Here is a 21,989-nt window from a genome sequence, read left to right as displayed (position 1 = left end):
CTAAGAACTGAGATTTAAATGAGTAAACGCACAGCACAGGCATCACAAAAAGAAAAGAAAAAAAAACACGAGTTGTGAGTTCCAGCAACTCGAAACCTCCATTTTGAATCGTTTATAATCTCAGGTCATAGAGCAGCTTCGCTTGTTCGACAGCAGATGGCGATAATGAGCACAAAATGTGCCGCCATAGTGAATAAATGGAAAAAGGCTGAAAGTTTACTGTGAAATCGATATTTATTACATTGAAATACAACGTTTGTTTTAAAAATAAAAACGAAAAACAACAGAAAAAAACTTTACAAGCTTTTTCCTTCCTTGAATTGGTAATTTCCCCATTAGCCATTTTGAGGAAGTACTTCATTTGTTTCAATCACAACAATAAAATCTTTACATTGTTACAAAAACAGAAATAATAAAAATGTAATGTATCATTGGCACATACATTTATGGTTAGTCAGCAGAACAGGAGTGTGATAAAAGGTCTAAACAGCTATTCACAGCTATTCAGCAGGTTCATTACTAGTATGGGCTGAGATTAAAATAAGCATTGTAGCGCAAAGAATGACCAAAGAATCATCATTAAATCACAGCGAACACTCTCTCGACCACTTAAAGCAATCATAGCTTTACAATGCTTTTAACAGATAGCATCTTATTTGCAGTTTTCTATTTTTAGGCTGAGCAATTATTAGTCTGACTACTCTGACAGTTCACATTCATTGAGTTTATACTTAAGTTCATTCTAGTTCTTGCACATAATTTTGTCAGTCACTTTACTATGAATTAGGATGTGTATTGTGCAAAACATGCTGTCAACAATTTTATCCATACCCCACTTTTTCTTAAAAAAGAACTCTTGCCACAAACCATTTTGGAAAAGTACACTACAATGCCACATAATTTTTCCTGGCAACAATGTTCACTATTAAAGAGTAACAGAAGAGCACAGACAAAAACTGCACAGGTACCTTTAAATATCTATACAGAGAGCTTTTGAAATTTTGTTCTATTAAAGAAAGCAATGATAAGTAGTGGAATAAACTACAGCATGATATTTAAAACAGCAGCTGTGTCTTTTAAGCAGTTATGAACATGAAAACTAAATTAAAATAAGAAAACCTTTTCCTGCTTTATTCACTTTTTGGAAAAAAAGTAAAAAATACAAAACAAAACATAACTATAAAGCCGTTATATGATGGCTAAACAAATGGTCGTTCTCAAATGATCACACTCTTTTGTATTTACCTTGCGATTAGCTTGTTAGCCCTCTGATTGGCCTCACTGATGCGAGAAACATTGGCAATAGCCTGCAAAAACACAAATGACTATAAGGTGCTATGGCATATTCCTTTACAACAAGCTAACATAGGACTTAGGGGTCTCCAAAAATATCTGTTAATGTTAGAGATACTAATACGACTTGGATATCATCCATTCTGGCATCTTAGAATTTCACTCACTCACTTATCGTCTATATAAATTTATCCTAGAGTATATACAGGGTTGCAAGGGGCCTGTTGACTTAGGGCATGAAGCAAGGTACATCCTGGATGGGGTGCCAATCTTTCGTGGGGCACACATACATACCCACAATACAGGCTACAACCCTAATCTCACCAAGCACAGAGAAGACATGCAAACTCCATGCACACAGACTGGTGTCACCCTAGAATTTCACAGCACTGGGAATGCACTGTTACACCGTCTGTAGCTTTGAAATGCAAATAAGCTACCGCTCCCTCATGGCCCTTTGTGGAAGTGTTTTTTTTGTAGCCAGACTGAATGTAGAAAATAATTTCCAAAAAATGGTTCAACTTTGTGATTGTTTTATTATGACATTTCAGTACTGTACATGTTTAAGCAAAAACTCCTATCTCATATATTGTCTGTCGCACAAGCAAAATGTCCAAAAATGATCAAAAAGTACATTTTGCATTATAGGTCACCTTATGATGTTTGACTGACTAAACAGACCATTATGAAAGTATTGGAAAACATTAGGGTATAAGATCAAAATAGGAACATGAGATGATAGCTCAGAATTTTGGCTTTTTAGCATTTGCGTTAAATAGCTTAAAATGTTACACAAAAAGACAAGACAATTTTGATCCAAGATTTAGAGCCAAAGTAGAACCAAGATTTAACTCTACCAAAATGAGGTGCCATGTTGAACATTGTACATCTAGATAAAATATTGGGAAATGAAAGTAAAAATTCCTATCTATCATCTCATATTTATCTTTTGATCTCAAACCCAAATGGCTTTAATGTATAGTAAAAAACAAATATTACTGTTTCAGTACATTTGAATTGAAGATTGTGTAAGAAAAATAAAATACAGACCTTTGACTGTATACGTTCAATCTGCACGTTCTGAGTATCAATTTCATTGCCCATGTCAAGTGCCATGCTTCTCAAATTGCCAAGGATGCTGCCTACGTGGGCCAAGTTCTCCTCCATCTCATCCTCCCGTGCATCATTTGTCACTCTGGACACAGACACACACGCAAAATCAAATCACTGATTGATAATCTATAATTTGTTACGGAAAAAGGATACAATTTTCCATTTGAAGAACTGCAATATGTAAGGACCTTCTGATGTATCCACCACTCATTGTCATTTTTTCTCTCTCATCCACAATACGCGATGATGGCTGACTGGATACCACACCGTCCTGATTATTACCCCACACTTTCTTATAGGCTTCACTTGCTTCAATGTTTTTTAGCCTGCGGAGTTCCAGAAAAGACAAAAAAAGCATATGTCCTCAGGATTACCTAAACTCGAAAATTATTAAAATAATTTTATAACAATACAGTTCATAAGCTTAACTTATCCAATGTATGTAAAAATATGTAGTATTTATATCAGAGAGATGATTAATATTTTTACATTTATACAAAAGGTGATGTTATGTGCTTTCATGCGTGTACAAAGACATGTGCCATCAGGAGAATCCACCACCATGTAAACCATTATAAATCTTGTGCGCCTACATGTTTTATGTAATGCTGATAATGAAAAGCACCTGAACAGTGTATACTTAACCGAACACTTTACAAGTAACACTGTACTAATACTAGGTACAGCCTCCCTTTGCACACAAAACCACTGTAATTATTTGTGGCATGGATTCCACAATATGTTGAAAACATTTCTTTGCCAAACTGGTTTACTGTTTGTTGGCGTGATTGCATTTTGCCCTTTCTGCGGATTTTTCAGGTACACCTTCATGCTGTGAATCCCCTGTTCTAAAATATCCCAAAGGTGTCCAAGTGGATTAATAGCAGGTGACTAGAAAGGACACTAAAGAACAATGAAGTTAGGTTTTTGATATAGTTTAAGTTCAATTTTGCATTGTGACAGGGGACATTAGAATAGAAGTACTTTTATGGTGCAGTACTATTGGAAGTGTCAACAGCAATACTTAAATAATCCGAAATGATGATTCCCAACACCACTAAACCACCTCCACCAGCCTTGACTGTATGGATTTATGATGTTAGCTCCAGTTTTGATGAGACTGTGCCCACTGCAGCCTCAGTATCCTATTCTTGCCTGACAGAACTAGAACCTGACAGTCTTTTGCTTTTGTAGCCCATCCACCTTAATGTTCAATATGTTGTTCCATCTGAGATGCACATATGTACAAAGTGGTTATTTTAGTTACTGTAGTTTTCCTGTCATGTAGAACCAATCTATACCCTTCTTTCTTAGACCTCTCTCATCAACAAGGCTTATCTGGCCTGGGAACTACCACTTGTTGGATTTTATACCATTTTGACTAAACACTAGAGACATGGAATTCTGGAGGGATATACATATTAAAACCAGCCCGTCTGGCACCAAAAATCAAAATGACTGAGATCACATTTTCCCTAGTCCGCTGGTTGATGCGAACATTACATAATGATGTTGGATCTATTTGCATGATTCTATGCATTGCACTGCTGCCATAGGATTGGCTGATTAGATAATGGCATGAGTAAACAGGTGCATTCTTAATAGTAAAGTTAAGTGTTAGTAAGGAACATTTTTTGCTGAAATCATAAAATATTGCCTGGGTCAACAGGGCTTTAGTATGTATAGAACATAAGGATTAAGAATACTTAATCTGCCATTTATAACTGATTAATGGTATTACACTTCTGTTTATAGGACATCAATAGCATAATTCATTAATTAAACATCAGAAGTGACTAAAATAAGCTGAACCTATTTATACATGACTCATTGATAAATTCCTTGCAGGAGAGAATTTTTGTTTCCATACAGAGGGAATAAAATATTCCTGTCTAAATACTAATAAACACAAATGCAACTGTGTCCAGCAGCCCTCCCAGCAACACATACTTATCGCATGAGCACAGGCCACAACATTTGCCGAGGTCTGTAAGATTTTTCTCAGCTTCTCTCATATCCTGATTGATCTGGTCCAGCCCCTCTTCAATGCGCTCCAGTTGCTCTGAAAAACAGAGATTTGCTTTTATCTTAGCAAGAGGGAAATGGGGAGGATTTAAGTGACTGTACGAACATATGTACATTTCCATATGTGAGTATTTTTTAATGTATTTACAACAGTTGCCAGAAGAGTTAGAGCAGGCAATGATATTTCATCTAAACAAAAAGGCCTTCTTAGCTGACAACAGACATAAACAAAACCAAACAAAATGTGACCCTAGTCTTAGTTTCTGTTTGTGAGTGAAAAATTTCTTTAGAGCAATAGTCATCTTCATATTTATATTAAAAAAATGTTGAATTAACACCCGGTGTGTTGAAGTTATTACCATACAGTGGTTATAAAGGTGCGGCAAGACTCATATGAGAAGTGTTATTCAAGGGTTAAATCAACAATAGAGATTTTACGGTGTTGTAGGAAATTGGAAAACCATTTTATTGAGGTTTTCATTTTCTTTGACTGAATTTACTTCAAATTATTATATATTATATATATACAGCATGTTCAGTTCATGACATTGTTTAACCACAAATACTTTTTTTGTGCAAGCTGTGCCAATAATTCTGGAGATGAATTGTACAGCTATTTACAATATCTAAAAATTAAAGTAATTATCTGAAAGTTCCAGTTTAAAAGTTTACTGCTTTGTTATTTCTTTGAAACACTGTATTTTTTAAATGCTTATCTGATCCATTACACTTGATAATATAAAGAAATTGTCAAATAAACTGTGTCATTACCGCCTTGTTCATCTAGCATGACCAATGTCCTGATTCCTGCATCTTTGCTCTGTGGAAGTCATAATTCAACATGAAGCCACATTAAACAAACAATATACTGTATTTCCCAAAATGAACATAATACTATTAATTGACAATAAATGCTGACAGGGATCTTAAGCATGAGATATGATTTCTATAGTTCTGTTTTGTCCCTTATATAACAATATGTGTGTGTGTGCCTTTATACAGACATCACAGGTGCAGTCCTTGGTGTTTTGGCCAGACAGCCTGTACAATTGAGCTATTTTATAGGAAACAAAGACCACGAACCATTGCTCATTCAATCCTATTATGGCAATGTGTCTCAATACATAAAATGGCATTTCAGAGGCATAATAATAAACCTTGATTGGACACCGAAGAGAAATGATGTTTTACATAGCCTTTATTTTTTTTTTGTCCACTGAATATATAGTAAGCCAAGCTTTGTGCAAAAGTGTTGAGATGCTTCAGAAATAGGTTTGTGTGGATGTGATACAAATATCAATCAGTAGGAAAGGTAAAATCATACGGCTACAGGTGATAAAGTATGAAAGACTCACCTCCTCTAATAGCAGCTTCATGTTTCTGGTGATTTCGAGTGACTAATAGAGATAGAGGAGATAAATTAATAAAAATTAATTAGTTATTACAATTAATAATTTATGAAACTAGTTTCACAGGTTAAACAGGTTTATACAGATGATTACAGGGTTTGTCATTTTCTCTGCTAAACAAGAGCAAGGGTATAGATCAAACTTTCTGTAAACTTTATTTTATAGTGTTAGAGTGTTAGATGGGAAATAATGTAACATACAGTAGCGACTTGAACATATATTGACACTTAAAACTATTTTATAAATATTTGTTATTATAAGTTTGATATCACACTTTAGTAACTTTTCCTATTCCTGCTGCCGTTACCTCATCTGTCACCTGATTGACCCTCCTGTGAAGATCCGTCACCTCAGATCCCAAGGGGCACTCGGCAGCCATGTTAGGCTTTGTGCTAGGGTGAAAGTAAGCACAAGGGAAGCATAGTTATTTTTAGAGGGGCCTTCACCGTGGCTCAGACTGGAGGTATAATTGGCCTGTTACAATGGATGAGAGCACACAACACTTGATAAATTCAACGCTTAAGTAAAGAAGTCACTAGAAGGTCTAAACCTACTGCAGTGTCTGACTCTAGTGCAAACAGCCAGACCTCCCACTGCAGATGTCATTTATTAATTGCGGGGTAAACACGGAAGTCGATGAAACATCAAGGCAAGGACGGCAACAACCTTTAATAATGTTAAAACAAAGTGTTGTTAAAAGAGTGCATTTAAGCAACCAACAGGAAACAAAGAGAAGCCAAGAGAGAATGTGCTAAATAAAGTCTGTACTCAAGAGGACATTTGTTGCATAAGGATACACTTGAGTTAGGTTATTTAGAGCATTAAATTACATGGTTGTCATTTCACCTTAGATGTATACATTGAAATCAATTACATTTCTTGTAGTAGGCAGAATGCAATGAAGATTGTTTTCCTTATGTTTTAAAGAAAAGCATGACTAAATTTGTTTGAGTATAACCGATGGCCCATTAATAAGCAAGTTATTTGAATTATATGAGCTTATTAAGCTCAAAGCCGATCACATGAACCTCAGAGCATTTAGTAAACATTCTCATTAGTCTCATTCACACAGCATATTTAGACCAGGCTGTATTACATAAGCAAGTGCAAACAGAAGAGCTCGAGATGCTGTTTTTGAATGTAGGTATAATTACTTCATAATTACAGACTATGCTTTTACCAAGGAAACGTGTTAGGAGGTGGACTTTGTGTTTTAAAGAACAGTTTCTATATGCTTCACCCACCACTGATCTAAATCCCTCTGAATTTAACCTGCAGATCTCCCTTATATTTATTATTTTATTCAAGTCCAGTGTGACATTAATTACTTATTTATGATTATATTTTTATAAATATGCTCATAAATATTGCTATATATAAACATCAACAATACTGACTGTTTTACTATAAAATCTTGCTTATTATTATTATCTTATTACAAATATAAAGTTGAGATGCTGTATTCGTCCTTTATATAACTGAGATACAAAATAAAGTCTCAGTATCATAAAATGATAGATTTTGATCAAATAGAATTATATAATTACAAGGTCTTGATGTACTGTAAGCCACAGTAAAGGGCAACTCCTTTCCTTTCCCTAAGCAACGGAAATCACTTTTAATCTGCCAATTTAGCTAACCACTCTAATTAAATGTAAGAAAATTTGCTTATTTGCATTACTAGGTGCTTGTTCTGCATCCTCAAAAAACAAGCTACAGTTTGTCCAAAATGCAGCTGCCAGGGTTCTCACTCGATCAAGAAAATATGATCATATAACCATATTATTATCCCTGCACTGGCTGTTCAGTTTAGAATTAATTACAAAATAGTATTATTTACATACAAGGCTTTAAATAGTTTAGCTCCCACATACCTAACCAGTCTTCTAATATGCTATAATCCACCATGCTCCTTAAGATCTCTGGACTTCTGGTAATTCCCAGAATATAAAATCTACAAAAGGGGGTAGGGCGTTTTCATATTTAGCTCCAAAGCTTTGGAATAGCCTTTCAGACAATGCTTGGGGCTCAGACACAGTTTCCCAGTTTAAAAGTAGACTCAAGACGCATCTCTTTAATCTGGCATACATGTAATTCATCCCATAACCCCATACACCAGTACACAAGTATACACCATCTTGAGGGATCTGGAAATTGTGCTCGCTTTAGTAAACAAAGGCCAACCTTGCGGGGATCCTGAGGCATCCAGAAAAGGACCAGCTCCAGCTGGATTCTGCTTCATGATGGTTTGAAGCTACACATGCTGCTCCTGTGCTCTCAGTGATCCAATATAACTTTTGTTATGTTAAACTTTCAGCTGCATAACACGCATGATGTTATATAATTTTTATCCGTTATAACCCAAATGAGGATGGGTTCCCTGATTGAGTCTGGTTCCTCTCAAGGTTTCTTCAACTCGCCATCTCAGGGAGTTTTTGCCACTGTCGCCTTCACCCTTGGCTTGCTCATTAGAGACAATCTCATTATTATCTAGACATATTTATCTCACACATACACACTTTCATAAATTTTCTTTTCAAATTTTCTTTTCATTTTTGTGAAGCTGCTTTGAGACAATGGTCATTGTTAAAAGCGCTATATAGATAAAACTGAATTGAAATTTTTTTAAAATAGTTTCTCAATAAACCCCCAAAAGCATGTTTTAAGCAGCATTACTGATAGATTATATTGGATTAAAAAAAAATGTGTAAAAGTCTACCCCAAGCCAAATTTCCATTGAAGGAGCATTCTTTGGCTTTGTTGGAGGTGGAGAATTATAAGTTGCAATCTCAAGTTGAACACTGAATAACTTGCCCCTTGGTGTGACTCAGTTTTAGAATGGTGCCCTGCATGGGCTGGCATTCAATTTGGGGTGTATTCCTCCCTTACTCCTAGTGTTCCTGGGATAGTGTCTGGATCCAGTGCAATAAAGCTGTTACATTAGATAAGTGAAATAATTTCAAATGTATAAAAAAAGTGTTTTGTATTGTCCCTGAGAGGCAGAGGTGTTGGAATATGCCTAACATTTAATGTGTACTGTATATTTATGTACAAATTCTCTAACTTTAACTATGGCATGATGTTAGCAGATGAGCTGATTTGAGCATGTCATAAATTGCTAACCTCCTGGGATTTTCACGCACAACAGACTAGAGTTTATACACAACTGTGCAAAAAGCATTCATCCTTTCATACCTTTTCATATGTTTATGCTCTTTTGTGTCGTCTTTAACCACTTACCTTGAACTTTATACTGTTAAAATAACTACTTGTGTACACAATGAGACACTTATTTCAGTTTCAAATGTCACATACATCAAATTTATATTACCTTAATGTATCCATGATAACAATATGGTAATATATTATCTATAAGGTATTCATATAAATTGAACTATTACTGGAAAAGAAACGTTGCTATTACAATTATTTGTGATAAAATGTTGTTGGTCTTTCGGCTGCTTCCGGCAAGGGGTCGCCACAGTGGAATATCCAGTCCGCACTACAACTTGGCACATGTTTTACGCCAGATGCCCTTCCTGACGCAACCCTCCCATTTTACCCGGGACCGGCACTGCATCCAGTGGCTGGGGTTTGGGCACTGCCTGGGAATCGAACCACATGGCAGGCAAAACACCTACCAGTGCCCTATTTGTGATAAAATATCTATGTGAAATAAAAACTAAACTAAAATCACCTCCCTATTATTAACCTTACTTATCAGTCACAACTAGTTCTTTCGTCAGTGCTTCTGAAGTGAAACTGCAAAACAGGTTCAAATTATGGGTACACAACCAAAAAAAGAGATAAAAAATAGACACTAGAAAATTCTACCCTTTGCTTTGCCTCATGCTGAAAATAATCCATGGTCATGATACCGTTTCAGTTGCCTGACAAAATTAAGTGTATTAAATGAACAGGTGAATGCATGTTAAGATCATGTTGCACTTTAATTGCCGGATGGCCAGAAACTAATTTAAAAGTTTCACAGTAATGACCTGTTGCATCTTAATGCAATCACAACACTCATCCTTTTCACCTAAATCAAATTAAGCAAATTATATCTCATTATCTCCACCAAATAGAGTGGGTTATTAAATAGGTTAAAATCCTAATTAGCCTAAATCAATTTAATTTCCAGGTTGTAATACTAGTTTTTGTTACTGTTAGTCTTCTGCTCCCATCAAGGAGTCGCCACAGTGAACCATCCAATCTGCACACAACTTAATAAAGGATGCGCTTCCTAACGCAACCCTGCCATTTTACCCAGGCTTGGGACAAGTACTCCATCCAGTGGCTGTGGTTTGGGCATTGGGTGGGAATTGAAGCCGGGCCCCAGCGGGCACAACACATGTAATCCGTGGATTTCTGGTGGATATTTGGTGAAGTGGTGGATCCACCAATTTTCACCTGATATCCACGTGGTTTTAGGCACGTGGAAAACCTGTTCTAAATTAATGTGGAATCCACATGGAGTTTTAGTTCTACATTATTCTTCGTGCATTTCCACGTGGATATCACGTGGAAAATAATTTTGTACCACCTATTGATGGTTGCTTGATCTAATTTTGAATGCATATTTTGTATGTTTTTACATAAATGTAACAATCATTAATTAACATTAAACACACTCTAAAATAAAATGACGCATATGACGCGTCCAATGCGTTCTAAAGTTGAACACATGAGCCAAAATGTGTTCTAAAATGGCATTTTCAAAATGTGATACTGATCGCCTAAATGCCACATCTGACTACAACGTACACTGGATTTGCAAAATAAAAAGTAGTTTAGAACACCGATGTGCTATCAGAGGCGACACATAGGCGTCGCTGCACAGAGTGACTTTGCAGTCCAGCGAGTGGTACTGAGCATGCGCAGTGATCAGCCTTTCCTGGATCCCGTTTTTTTAAGTGGAAGCGCGAAATATTTATAGCTAATAAAAAGAAATTAGAAACTTCGAAATTTGTTTAAATTTGTGGTCTGCTGAAGTTACAAAGTACCCGTGGCAATTGTGTTTCATACAGAGAACATTTGTGTGTGATGTTACAGGGTGAGCACTGAGGTAAGCAGTAATATTCTAGTATGTTCTGTGGCAGTTAGTGTAGGTTCTAACCGACGCGGTTAGCTTGATTGTAATTCTATGTATGTAGCTAACGTAGGATTCGAAGCATAATAGGCAATTGCAAACGTTAATTTGTCAAAAATCATAAAAACAGGCTAGTATTTAATGAACAGGTATAATTTGTCCTAAATGCAGCACCATCACCATGTATAATATATATGCACTGAGGAGTTCTGGCAGTGAACCCTAACATTTACTTGCAGAATATATGTTCCATTGAATTTCTAAGAATAGAAGTAGGAACTTTTCCGTGTAACTTATGTGGTTACTCTACCCATTTATTTCTTTGAAGATTAATAGATAAGTTTGTTTACTTCTAGATTCCTTACCAATTCACTTATGTTTCAACTAAACATGAAGGGATCACGAGGGGATAAAACATCATTTGACAGCGCTGTGCAAATTAATAACTGGTAAGTAATTGAATAGTGCCTTGTGGTCGTGTCTTTTTTTAATGATTGTATTGATAAATTTCAGTCCATGCATCTAAATTATACTAAACATTTTTGTCCTTTGACAGACAGTGTAGTAAAGGCCCATGATGTTACAGAAGCCTTTGCCCTCAGCTCCATTGCCAATCAGTTACGAACTGCACCTAAGAGGAAAGAAAGGCTGGATGCAGTGTCATTTATTAAGTGTTAAGTAAATGTTTTTGTAATTTTGTTTCTTTTGCTGTTTGAGACAGTTTTCTATCTTCTCTTAGATGTTTTTTTGGTTTAATTAGTCTTTTAGTATTCACATTTTTATGGTATTTTAGTATTATGCACTACACCAAGTTTTTATGTGCATTTTGTATTGTTTGTTTTGAAATATGAATAAATTATTGGTTATTACAACTTTTATGTAATTTGTGTCTGCTTTACACTTGATGTTGTAGACATTTTAAACTTTGCAGAATTTACGTTGAACACAACACGTATTTTCCATGGGCTTATATTCGTGTCTTTTCCAAGTGGTAAAAAACACGTGGATTCCATGTGTCAAATCCACGTGGAATTGGACTTGCCTTTTACGCCTAAATTACCCGTCTTTTCCACGTGGTGAAAACACGTCTTCTTTACGTGGTTTCCACGAGTTTGTGCCCACTGGGGCTTTTCACATGGCAGGTGAGGAAACTACCACTGAGCCACCAACGTTGCAACGCTAGTAAATGTAAACAAAATAATAATGCAAAAATACATAAGCACTCAGGTTTAGGATTTGATTCGTATAAATAGATCGTTATGAAGATAAAGTTGTGTTTAAACAAGACAATATGAACAAGCGTGATTAGACCCAACATCTTCCTTATGCAAATAGTCTATCAGAGTTTTTTGCTAAAATATATGCATTAATTCTCACAACGTGGTGCTGTCATAATGCCTCCTGATATAGCACACACCCAGCAGCATCATCTTCATCATCAAGTCCCACAAATACCCAGCTGAAAAGGGCAAGGCAGTATTCCTGCGAGTGTTCAGCATTCCCCAGGGCATATCATCTCACTGTATTATTTATCAGACTGGCTTGCATACGAGTTTAATTGCCCTAACAGGGGGGATTTAAAGTCAGGTAAATGATTTCAGTAACTAAAGACGATGACGTGAATAGACATTTGTTGAAAAATTATAACAGTGAAGCAGACTTCAGATCACAGCATTACCAACCATGAGATCCACAGAAACTGGGTATGATCTTTTATAATCTACATAGTTAGAGAACCAACGCACGCGACCGTCTATGACTTAATATTTGTCCCGGGAAAACACGCTAAAATAACAAAAATATTTTCCATCTACAACTTTTAAACGAAATCAGAGACTTACCTTTGTGGACAAAAACAGGATACTCACACAACAAAGCAGCTGTTCAGCCAAGCGCCTACAACACCTGTGTTTGCTCAGAGATCTGAGTTTAATAGCAGCAGCTCATCAGCGGACGCTTTTCTGCATCCCAGGTAAACCCGAGCCCCGCCCACTTGTCGGGCCGGTCTACTATTGGTTGTTGTGTTTATCCGCTGCTACAACCATTGGCTGGTAAACTGTCAGTAAGCAGATAATTTTTCTTCAGCAGAGGAAGAAACGTTGTGTATTGAGCATGAATCCAGAACTGTCCTCTGCATGTGTGGATAATACCATCACCATACATTCGGTCTACATTTTGAAGAGGTCTCAAAGGTAAATAGTGAGCTTAGAGTATATCTGCTTGTAATAATTAACTTTGTTTTATTTTTTTTATTGCTCATGTTATATTTGAGCATGACTAGGACTGTCTGTGGAATCTTTAAAATAAATATCTAGTCACACAGGCACTTTAACACAATTTTGGAGGTGTTGCTTTATTTTTGGGGTAGCATAATTCCTGTAAATTTGGGTCAGACTCTTACTTTATGCAGTAAATATTGTGCTTCTTACATCTTAATTAGCTTGTAAGGTCTTATTTCATTTACTTTTTAAAAAAAGATTCATTAGGTGTATTCAAGTCAAACCAAGACTTTTGACTTTCATGTGCAGGATAACAGGACTGTTATGCTACACTCATGGACTTATTCCAGCATTTCACTAGTGCTTGGATACCATCAAGGTACAATATTTTCTCAGTACACCAGAGCTATGATCAGCCTGCCTCCTTCACGTTTTAAATTCTGGCCTCCCAGGAACTCCTTTTATGGCTCAAAGATGTGGAAATGGCTTGGAGCGATGTCAGGACTCTAATGGGGGATGTGGCAGTAACTCTCAGCCGAGTTTCTGTAATGTACAATTGGTATTCGTGAATGATTGTAGGTACAGTTCCCACAGACATAGGCATCCCTTTCACAAGTTGTATCCTGTAGCATTACAATTGCCCTTAAGCGCTCCAAAAATGATCTAGCATAACAATGCCTGTGTGCACAAAGTGAACTCCATGAGAACAAAGTCTGCCAAAGTCGGACCCCTAACCTCAACCCCACTGAACACTTTTGGGATCAACTGTAATGAAAAATGTACACATCAGTGTCTGATCAATAATAGTCTAGTAGTTTAATCCCTGCATTTACACTCAAAAAACAGTACAGAGACAGTCGTAGGGGGGAAAAAAAAATCACCAATGAAACTTACTCAGGGGTTTTAATGATACCTATTTTTTTTAGATTTATATCATAAATTATTTGATATCATCTCAAATAACATCCTTCTAGATTAGTCTCTATTGGAATTACTGTTTATATCATGTCTTTCTGGGCACACTAATTTTTTCAACTTACAGTACATCACAGAATCTTCAAGTCACAAGTAGAGTTCCACAATGCTCTGTGCTTTTGTCCCTTTTATTTATTTATTGTTTATTCCTCTTATTTATTGCTTCCTGCTTCTGAAAATCAATTATATTATTATTATTATTATTATTATTATTAAAACCATTGGAAATTTTCAGTCTGTCAAAATTAGTGATCAGATTAGTAGAATGACATGGCCTTAAGCAAGTCATTCACATTACCATATTCACATTTGTTGAATTTAATTGCATTAGAAATATCTACTATAACTACTAACTGTTAATGTCACAAAAGTTATAAATCATGGAATTACCAGGATTTTTAAAAAGTCGGTTGTAATAGTACTTTTCTTTGCAGGTTTGACTCAGTAATTAGCATAGAAATTGTTTGATGACATAGCTTAGGTAATGTAGTCCTACATCTCTGTAAAAGACATGAGACACTAAAAGTTTTTTAAAGTATACAGTTTTATTGATGTAAAACAATATGCAAAAAGGAAATTGCATACCTATAACAGTGATTAAATAAAAAAAATCTAGACCAATTTTTTGTAGTCGAAAGTTCAATGCTGAAGGCAGATGATGGAAATTCATCTTTCCTTAAGAGTACATAGTCAGCTGCAGCCACTGGGAATATAAAGCAGGCAAAAGGGATGATGATGATGATGATGATGATGATGTCACATGATCTAATATATTTTAATTGAACACTCATACCTCCTTAATGTTGACTTTGACAATACCATTATTGTCCTTGTCAAGCGTCTTGAAAGCATCTGCATATATGAATATCTTTTATCAAGTTATGCCCATAAAGGTTTGATTTAACCAAAAATCAAAAGCAAAAGACCAACTTACTGCACATTGCATCCAGTCGTACCAGGCACCCAATATAATTGTCAAAGTCCATATTGCCATTGTCATCACTGTACCTGCGAATAATCAACTGGTAGATCTGATCAGGTAGAGGAAAGCCTGCGACAAGAGAAATAGTTCAAATGGAAAAAGATGCGTTTAAGTCAGAACTGTGACAAATATAAAATGGAACAAATAATTTATTCCTGTTTAGTAGCAGATTTACCTGCTGCCCTGAAAGCACCTGGCAGCTCATTGGGTCCAATCGTCCCAGAGCGATCTGAATCATACTGCCTATAGACGCCCTAAACCAGACAAAGCAAAGGGAACCTTCAATTTTTTTCTATACTTCTATAACATGTAAACTATACATAATATATGGATTATTGTGAATTGTAGATGGATATTTGAATATGGTCATGACATATTACATTCTATAATAACACAACCAATAAGAAAGGGTAATTAGAACAGTTTAACAGACTAAATACACAGCACAAAAAACATCATTCAGAATAAATAAAAATACAGAAGTTTGTGAAATTCAGCAAGTTGATAAAGCAGAATCTTGTCGTGGATTGTGTTAAAACCTACACCGATATTCAAGACAGCTAGGACAGACAGCATCCTATATGTTTAAGGTCATGTATAACCTTGTGAAATGTCATTTTGAACTGCAGAGGGCCCAAAGCCTAATTAAAATATTTCATTAAATTTTCATCATTTCAATTAATAATTCATTATATGTTATGATCAGGAAAAAAAAACATTTACCTGCCAGAACACGCATAATATATCATGCCAACAAAACAGGTTACAGATAAATATGTAGTTATCGAGAACCAAGCTTTTTTTTTCTTATTAGAAGACAATTGTAACCATGCACTTTATTTACAGGTAGCTATTTAGAACAGTCATGTCATGACTAGCAGTGAGTTAATCTTGCAAGTGGACAGAAAGGGAAAAGCTCCAGTAACGTACAGAGACACAACAGTGCTGCAAGAGCTTCATGAAATAAAGCTGGAACTGAAATCCATCACAGACCATAGGGGCAGTAGTAGTAGTAGTAGTAGTAAATATTACTAAACTAAGCTTTAAAATATGCACCACATCAAAATATATTGTTCAGCAAACCGAACACTTGGGAACAACCCAACATGAATAGAACAATAAAAAATAATACAAATCATGGCAACAGTGCATTTTGAGCTTGCCCAATTATCCACATTACACCACAATGCAGAATTAAACAGTACCTCCCAGGCTCAACTCTGACAGCTCAATGGTCTTTAGTAATTTAAATAGTCAAACTTAATGGTTTTGTTGATGCGGATGTCTCAGACACCGACATTACTAGTATTTCTTGTCACTAATTTGTAGGCCAAGTTTTATGATCTCAAACTCGCATGAATTTGTATGCTATCATGCTAACTTAATGGGAACATATATATATTCATATTCATATATATATATATATATGAATGTCATATCTAATATGCGTGAGCACATGTGAGTACACCATTATTATGGGTCACCAATTCATCATCCTGACAATGATGTGATTTTAATTTTGAAAAGGAGGTGACATATATAATAGGTGATACTATAAATTTAAACAATTCTATAGTAATCAGCGATATCATGAATACAATTGTTTTAGAAATGATCAATTTGAGTTAAAAGTGAAATAACAACACAACTCTCTTACCTGCCATCTCTTGATATTGTCCCACAGGTGTTTGAATTCTGCAAAGCCCAATTTTCCAGAGCTGTCGCTCTGTGGGAAGAGTGTTAAGTTGCAAAACTAAACAAAGAAACCTTTCTTCCATATTTTGAAATACGTATGTTAATTATATTACGAAAGGATACATCCATTACTGCCACCATGCTCCTGCAAGACTCAATTGAGAAACCATCCGTCTTAAGATCAGCATCTAGGAGGGATAAAAAAATAATTATTATTTTATGAATCATGGCAATTATCTTCCTCTTATATGTAACCACTGTTGCAAGAAGAATTCATGGTAAACCACAGAAACTGTTCAAAGCATTAAAACATATTTTCAAGCACTTTAAACGTTGCTGATCATATCACTTGTTCTTTAAACACAGAATTCAACAGAAACTGAATATGCATATTATACAGTAATTCTGAATGATATATATTTACCATACTAAATAGGTTTTATACAACATGTCTTGTCATGTGCAGTTATACCATTATGTTTGTGCAGCTTGTCTAGGCATATTTCCCTAGAAGTGCTTTGCGCTTTGCCTTTTGCCTGATGATTTGCCAAGTTTACTGATTATATCTTTTTTTTTTTTTTTGCTAAACAAGAGAATGTTTCTACACTTTCCATCAATATTGGCTGTAATTAAAGCTGGTATTTAGGTTTAAACTGATACACTTACGTTTGGTCAAAATCTTGTTGAGAATAGACATCAGCTCATTAGGGCTTACTTCCATGTCCTAGAATAAAACAAGAAAAACAAGGAGTAAATTCGCATCAAGCCACACAAGGGAAAACACTCCTTAAAACATTTGTTCTTTTGTGGCTACTAAATCATGATGATACTAAATGATTAAACGTTCTCTACTGGAGTAGACTAGATGCTTAATGACTGTTAACAAACAAATAGTTCATGAAATATTGTAATGTTTAATACTTAGAGGTTTAGGGAACAAAAACACAATGAAATATATTATAAGCACAAAATTTAGACTATTAAACACCTTCAAAAACACAATGTAATGTACATGCATTAATTTAGATTTTCATATATTCAAAATAACAGGGTTTGTAATTTAAGCATTTCAATACACTATTTAGGTATATAATTTTCCTCCCTCTGTAATCGAACCTCAGTGGGCAAATATTTTATACTTCAAGGGAAATGTGATTTAGAACTGTCAAATTTTGTTTACTAACAGCGAAATGAGTCACTGGTTGCAAAAAGGTGAAATTAATAATTATGTGGGCCTTTGAGCAACTCCCTTAACCCTGTCTGCTCCTGGGGCTCGGAATCATGACTGACGCTGCACTCTGATACCAGCCCACAAGCTGTGATATGCAGAGAAGATATTCATTGTGCAGTAATGCAGAGTAAATGTGAAAAATAAAGGGTTAACTTGGCTTAACAACACAGGTGCATAGGCTTTCCAGGAGTTTTACTAAAAAAATCTGAATCAATAAACTGATGCCAAGCATTCCATAACAATGCTGCATTCCACATAAACCCACCCATTTTTAACAATACATCTCTCAGAAGTGTTTTTACCCTTCATTAAAGTGCAGGTATGTGAGTAGAGAGAAGGAACAAGTTAAACTAGATAGATCAGTGAGTTTTTACACGCACAAGCCACTCCCTTAGTTTCTAATATCAGAAATACGCTTAGAAACAAATTCAAGAACAATACATAAACATGTGCACATCATTCTTTGTGCAAAAAAAACAAAACATGAAAGTATAGCACAATATTCGTATTAAAGATCAAAATATTTGATAAAATCTTAATATCAGTCTTATACTAAGTATCAAATATAAAGCACAGAAAACAAACTTTTCTGGTTGAACGTGTTGATGGAGGCGGGACAGGCAATGTAGGTGACCTGTTTTTATTCTACGATGAGTCTTGCCTTTACATGTATGAAAATGATGGGGCAGGTTGTCTTTGTGGGGCTTAGTTGCATGTTTACACATGCAGCTTGTCTAACCAGACAGGCTGATAAGTGCATATAGGCTTTTGATACGTTTGCACAGTTGTAAACAAATTCTAATCTCTAAACAAATGTATGATATACTTACATCTCCAGCAAGCTGCTGGAAAACTTTGCGGAACTGCCTCTCCTCGTCACTCTCATTTGATTTAACCTGAGCATGTGTCATGGGTCTTCGAACAGGAGGCTGGTGCACACAGTCGGAAAATTCACAGTAAAAATCATATATGTAGCCTATATATGCTCTTTAAGCTGCGGTATAGATAGACTTTATTTGCTTTATTTAAAGATGTAATAACCTTACATTTAATAAATGAATACTTTCTCAAGGTTTTAACAGTGTTAAAATAAACAAACATTTTTTAATAATATGCCAGTTTTCTAGAGTTTGACCAATTCCAAAAGGTGTAGCTGCTAGTCAAGTGACTAAGAATCTTTATAATATTTGACGATGAATCATGAGTTGAATATCAACAGGTTCTAAAATGGTGTACCATATATTTTTACGCACACTGCATAGGTTTGCATAAATTAATCTTAAGCAATACTTCCTATTTCATGCAAATGCTTCAAGCAACACACATTTAGATAATGTTTATGTCTCCATTTAACTGATTTCCTACCATCACAGTCCTATACAGCATTTTATGTGTCTTATTTCATGTCTTATGGGGTCAAAATATTTGAAAGTATTGCTTGAGTGACTTTAATATTACAATCTGTATCTAGGTTAATCCTAAATGGCAGGTTGGCAGTGACAAGCATGAAATAAAAATGAATATGAGTGTAACTTACTGGAGCAGAAGGAGCAAATTGGGAAGGATCAATACCACTGTGAAATTTAAGTTTGGAAGAAAAGACATTTGCTGTTAGACTACATTGCAGCAAGGAAGAAGAGCCGCAGATTTCAAAGTTAGATTTATAATAAAAGATGAAATTTCAAAACACGAGCGCAGACTCACCCAACAACACTCACAACGCCTCCCAAGATCTGTTTGACCACATGCATGATGTCAGTTGAACGTAGGCTACAGGTTCTGAGGAAAATCTATTAAAAAAAATATTAATTAGTATTTAAAAACCTGGCGATCCTTATTATTGTAAGTTCAATACATGAAATCTCAAAAGAAATAAAACAATGACAACGTTTCTTTCTCCAACTTGAATATTTCGTTTCCTGTTTTTACAAGTGACGCAGACGCAATGTTACGCTTCGGCATCAAGGGAAAAAACGACATGTTGAAATGTTTTTTTGAGGCATAAAAAGAAAAATAAATCCCATGTTATCACATCGCATTAACTATGTGACTAATTCACTGTCTTCGGCTCAAACAGACAACCATGAAAAACAGCAAGTCACAAATCAGAAACTGCCTGTTAAAGAAAGTAGCACAAACCTTTTTTTAACGATAGTTCAACTTCCGCTAACGCCGCACAAAGTAACAAAAAGCTTTTGGTCTTTAAAATCAATGTTACACTTACTGTATCGGACGAGGACGAGCTCCACCAGTCAGCCTAAGATTGAGCTGTTCCGACTGTTGAAACTTGCCTGTCTTGTAGAGCAGACTCGCTCATTAAAATGTTCCCCGCCCTAAAAACGTACTCCGAGAATCTCAGGGTTAGTGTATTTACTGCACAACAAAGTCCTGGCTACACTTCTGGAAAAGTGTTTTTTTTATGTAGAACTCTACACTACAACACTCTACGTAAAGTTCCACCCAAAACCACTTTATTATTTGTGTTATTCGAAACTGATGGTCAAAGGTATTAAGATGTTTTAGTTCTCCCTGCCCCCAAAACAGGGGATTTCACCAATTAGTTAGCCTCTCCAATAAACCAACCGAAAAACCTTTTGAAATGCAGCTTCTGGAGTCATGGTCTGGTACATCTCAGACCTAGACCCAATAGAAAACTGTTTGAAAGTTGTTTGTTCCTTTTTTAAGCAGGTATCAATTTAACTTTTTTTTACTACTATATTTATAACCTCTTTCATGTATCTGTTAAATCCTGTGTAATCTGAAAACTGTTAAATCTGTTTATACCAAATTCACCAATTAAAATAAAAACCTATTGAGTTAAAAAAAAAAAAACTACTTAACTGGTATAGGGAGCTGATCTTCTCTTTAAAGGCTTCCCACCCTAAAAGTACACATGTAGGCTAGGCACTTAGGTTTGAATAGCATTCAGGTTTACATGTGTTCTGTAGTTGTAGAAGGGGGAAAGCTAGTTCACTAAAACAGATGGTAATGAAAAAAAAATCTGTTGGATCGGCCAAATCTGAAAGGTAGTCTTGGCTTAGTAAATTCCACACCTGGCAGTCTTAGCAGGAAGCATACATGCAGCAAGGTGATTCTAGTCAAGAGGCGATGGTAAATCAACCTAGCTCATTTGTTGTCACAAAACATTGTCAACATGGTCCCAAAAACATTCCAGTATAAACACAAGAAATAAAACATAGACAGTTATTTTAATCATTATCACAATCACACTTTTCATTAAAATTAAATCTTGTAATTCTATTTTAGTGGGTTCTGTGTAGTGTTTTGAAAAAAAAACTTTTTTTGCCTCATTATTAATAATGCGCCTACTGTATACTGCACAATTATAAAGCTTCAAAATGCTGACTGTAGGCAGCAGTGCATAAAATTATACGTATATGGGCAAGCAGCTTTGGGTAATGCTCACAACCATCACAGTAGGTAAAAATGTAATCTTAAAGATTTTTATGAAGTTTACCTTCATAATTTTGACCATGAAATGTTTGTTGGTGCCAGATCGGCTGGTTTGAGTATTTCTGTAACTGCTGATCTTTTTACACACAGCTGTCTTAGAGATTACACAGAATTGTGCAATGAAGAACAAACATGAAGTGAGCAGCAGTTGTGTGGACAGAAATGCCTTGATGATTAAAGAGTTCACAGAAGAATGTTTGGATTGGTTAGAGGAAAGAAAGGCTACAGTATGACAGATACCCAGTCAATACAATTGCGTTAAACAGAGAAAATCAAAAATGCACCACAAGTTGACCCTTGATCCAAGACTGGCAATCTGAAGAATGGAAAGCGGAGCATGATTTTGAGAAATTTAATTCCTGCTAAAGCACACAGAGAAAAAGACACACCTCTGGGATGTGGCAGAACAGGAGACTTAAATTCACTTTAAAATTCTATAGAAACTGCATAAAGGAATAATTTAAACATAAACCAGATATTTAAA

The 21,989-nt window shown here is 35.5% G+C and overlaps 2 protein-coding genes and 1 long non-coding RNA gene across 4 annotated transcripts; 1 reads left to right on the top strand and 2 right to left on the bottom strand.

The window, feature by feature from the left end:
• Positions 1–1,124: 1,124 nt before the first annotated feature.
• On the bottom strand, positions 1,125–12,863 carry zgc:101731 (SNARE_SNAP25N and SNARE_SNAP23C domain-containing protein). Of its 2 annotated transcripts, none has more exons than XM_053506966.1 (8): positions 12,798–12,863; positions 6,148–6,232; positions 5,787–5,828; positions 5,203–5,251; positions 4,357–4,468; positions 2,595–2,732; positions 2,344–2,488; positions 1,125–1,307 (listed from the first exon to the last, which is right to left on the bottom strand). In XM_053506966.1, the coding sequence occupies exons 2-8, from the start codon at positions 6,217–6,219 to the stop codon at positions 1,242–1,244; spliced, it is 624 nt and encodes a 207-aa protein (XP_053362941.1). In that variant the 5' UTR covers positions 6,220–6,232; positions 12,798–12,863; the 3' UTR covers positions 1,125–1,241. The 2 variants fall into 2 exon arrangements, with proteins under 2 accessions (XP_053362941.1, XP_053362940.1); XM_053506965.1 differs by having other exon boundaries at positions 12,771–12,844.
• LOC128532861 (uncharacterized) lies at positions 10,781–11,665 on the top strand. The gene is made up of 3 exons (XR_008361326.1): positions 10,781–10,905; positions 11,286–11,378; positions 11,486–11,665. It is a non-coding gene; the product is annotated as an uncharacterized LOC128532861 (long non-coding RNA).
• Positions 12,864–14,726: 1,863 nt separating the features above from the next.
• capns1b (calpain, small subunit 1 b) lies at positions 14,727–20,405 on the bottom strand. The gene is made up of 11 exons (XM_053506964.1): positions 20,256–20,405; positions 19,736–19,821; positions 19,569–19,605; positions 18,862–18,960; positions 17,467–17,524; positions 16,924–16,988; positions 16,763–16,831; positions 15,281–15,359; positions 15,058–15,174; positions 14,917–14,975; positions 14,727–14,826 (listed from the first exon to the last, which is right to left on the bottom strand). The coding sequence occupies exons 2-11, from the start codon at positions 19,780–19,782 to the stop codon at positions 14,800–14,802; spliced, it is 657 nt and encodes a 218-aa protein (XP_053362939.1). The 5' UTR covers positions 19,783–19,821; positions 20,256–20,405; the 3' UTR covers positions 14,727–14,799.
• Between the last annotated feature and the right edge of the window lie 1,584 nt (positions 20,406–21,989).

This window comes from Clarias gariepinus, chromosome 11, assembly GCF_024256425.1.
Source record: "Clarias gariepinus isolate MV-2021 ecotype Netherlands chromosome 11, CGAR_prim_01v2, whole genome shotgun sequence".
NCBI classification, from domain to species: domain Eukaryota; kingdom Metazoa; phylum Chordata; class Actinopteri; order Siluriformes; family Clariidae; genus Clarias; species Clarias gariepinus.
Note: the sequence above shows the minus strand (reverse complement) of the source record. Positions and strands in the feature narration are given on the sequence as shown.